The sequence below is a fragment of the Aplysia californica genome, unplaced genomic scaffold (genome assembly GCF_000002075.1).
Source record: "Aplysia californica isolate F4 #8 unplaced genomic scaffold, AplCal3.0 scaffold00323, whole genome shotgun sequence".
Lineage (NCBI taxonomy): Eukaryota > Metazoa > Mollusca > Gastropoda > Aplysiida > Aplysiidae > Aplysia > Aplysia californica.
In genome coordinates this window covers 726993-729512 of record NW_004797593.1, presented here as the reverse complement: position 1 = coordinate 729512, position 2520 = coordinate 726993, and the positions used below count along the sequence as shown (strand labels likewise).

Sequence of the window (2520 nt, the reverse complement as noted above, 5' to 3'; positions counted from 1 at the left end):
GACGAAGAACAAAACTCTCTGGGTGTAGTAGAGACAAGATAAAGAACAAAACTCTAGGTGTAGTGCAGACAAGACGAAGAACAAAACTCACTTTGTGAATCTCCACCTGTGCTTCCCGCAGTCGTCTCTTGTACCTGGCAGACTCCATCTTCAACTGTTGATTATGGTTCTGTAAACTCTGGATCAAATTCCGCATTTCTCGGTTTATTGTCACTGGGGACACACACACGACACACATACCATTGTTAGTGAAGGACAGAAACAAAAAAAATGAATTTTGAGGCCTCAGGTTCAAATTTCAACACAGATTTTCTTTTATACAAAATCCAAATTAAACGTGAGATAGCATGGTGAAATCAGGCGCTCGTCAAAGTAATGAAAAAGAAAAAACTGAAATTTTTCGCAGGTTTGGGAATTTTTATTAAATTTTCGTTTTTTTGGCTCAACACTTTCTAAGTCCATTAAAGAACACATTTCTGAACGATACCAATAACTCTACATACCAAAACATTAACGAGTGCCGATTCCATCGCGCCGCGACACAAATCTTAAGACACAAAGATAAAAACTAAAAAACAATGTCTCTATAAAACAAGTCCTTTTAAATCTTACAGCTAGGATAGAGAGGAACATGTTTCAGTGAAGATAGATAATTAATTGATACTACTTTACCCTACTAGCCACAGATGTGATCTTTTGACTTTTAATTGAACTAAGCAAACTTGAAATAGCGTCAAGATGCTAGCCAAGGATTTGGGAAAGACAGTGTTTGTTCGTGGCCTATACCCTGGTGCAGTGCAAGAAAGGAAGTGATGATGATGATGATGATGAACTATGCAAACATACATAAGTAAAAAACTTTAATGTTAGGTTGTGAAAGTTCTTCTTTATGTGGTTGAACTGGTTTTTCTTGTTTCTGTGAAATATTTTCCCGTGTGAATGATCATGTGATTGGTGCAAAGTGGTCAGAGCTTATACTAGTATCGGATAGAGCGCTGCATAAATGCAATCTAATATTATAATGTTGAATTTTAATGAGAGTAATATATAATTTAGATTTTTTAAGTATACCTGCATGTGTTTTTAAGGTCTTGTGCAGCAAAGAAAAATTTCCCTCTGAGATAATAATAAAGTATTATCTTATCTTATTATTAGTAGTAGTAGTAGTATTTTAAAAAACCCGCCATGAAGAGATGCACAGACTCACAGTTCTGGTCGTTGGCGGCCATTGCTTGCTCAAACTCTATCCTGACCATGTCGTATTCTTTCCTGGTCTGTGTGAGGCTGTCCTCCACTTGGATCACCTCCATCTTCAGCTGCTTCTGACCCTCCACCTCGTATTGCTGGGGGGAGGGAGGGGGAAGGGGAGGAGGATGGAGTGAGGGGTTCAGGAACAGAGACCGTTAGAGGGGACGGAAGCTCGTTTGTTGGAGTAACGAGAAGCACAAATACTCAACAATGGTGGTCAGTTGGTGAAGGGAAAAGTTAAGACAGACAGGCAGAAAAAGCAGTAAGCCTTTTTAAAGCACTTGTAGCATAATTAGATCATGTATAAGTCCTGAAGATAAAAGGTGTTACAAGAGACAGGCAGAAAAAGCAGGGGGAAATTTTCGTTTCAGCACAGTAAGCATTTTACGACACTTGCAACATAATTAGGTCAAATAAGTGCCAAAGATTATAGAGGAGTTATAAGAAAGTCACAAAGATAAAAAGAAGGAGGAGAGATAACGAAGACAGATGTTTGATAAAAAAAAATATTTAGTAAACCACCTACCAACCACCCACTACATGGAAGTTGACTCACATCAGTGCAGAAATTCCCACTCGGTTAACGTAATTGGCACTTTATATACTTTTATATTCTTCATTTGATTTCGTTCTCTAAGCCAAATCGCCCCTTGGTCTAAAGAATACCAAGTTTTCTAAGGTTGACGCTCACCTCCTCGTTTATTTTAGTAAGAGTTTTACGTCACTTGCAACACAATAAGGTCACATAAATGCCGAAGATTAGAAGTGTTACAAGAGAGTAACAAACACAAAAAAGAAGGAGGGGAGATAGAGACGATAGATTTTTTTAATAGAAAAGAAGGAGCAAACCACACCAGAGCACCCATCAACCACTCACCCACCCCCCCTGGTCTAAAGAATACAGAGTCTATTTTTAGGTCGGTCGGCCAGCGCTCACCTCCATCTGCTCTATCTGGCGGCTGTGCAGGTTCTTGTTGATGGTCATCTGGTTGCGTATCTCCTCCAGCTGGGTTCGGATCTGCATGCTCTCGTTGTAGAGCACGGAGAACTGTGACTGGAGACACTTGTACTCGGTCGTCTCCAGGATCACATTCTCGGGGAGGTGCTGGAGCTGTCGACAAACCCAGAAAATTTGTTCATCAAACACAAAAAAAATGTTTTTCGTTTGAGGGAAACGATATTAACTTACGCATCTTTATTGGTTGCCTGGTTGTAGTTTACAGCCAGCAGTCAGCACAAATACAGACACATTTCACCAGGAACTTTAGGTTT

The 2520-nt window shown here is 39.7% G+C and overlaps 1 protein-coding gene across 1 annotated transcript in view; it reads right to left on the bottom strand.

The window, feature by feature from the left end:
• LOC101847437 (E3 ubiquitin-protein ligase Bre1) overlaps positions 1-2520 on the bottom strand; it is a 24524-nt gene that overhangs the window by 11024 nt on the left and 10980 nt on the right. Inside the window, exons 10-12 of the mRNA XM_005102402.3 lie at positions 2186-2359; positions 1208-1343; positions 92-213 (exon numbers count right to left, since the gene is read on the bottom strand). Of these exons, the coding sequence (XP_005102459.1) occupies positions 92-213; positions 1208-1343; positions 2186-2359 (432 nt within the window). The remainder of the gene's footprint in view (positions 1-91; positions 214-1207; positions 1344-2185; positions 2360-2520) is intronic.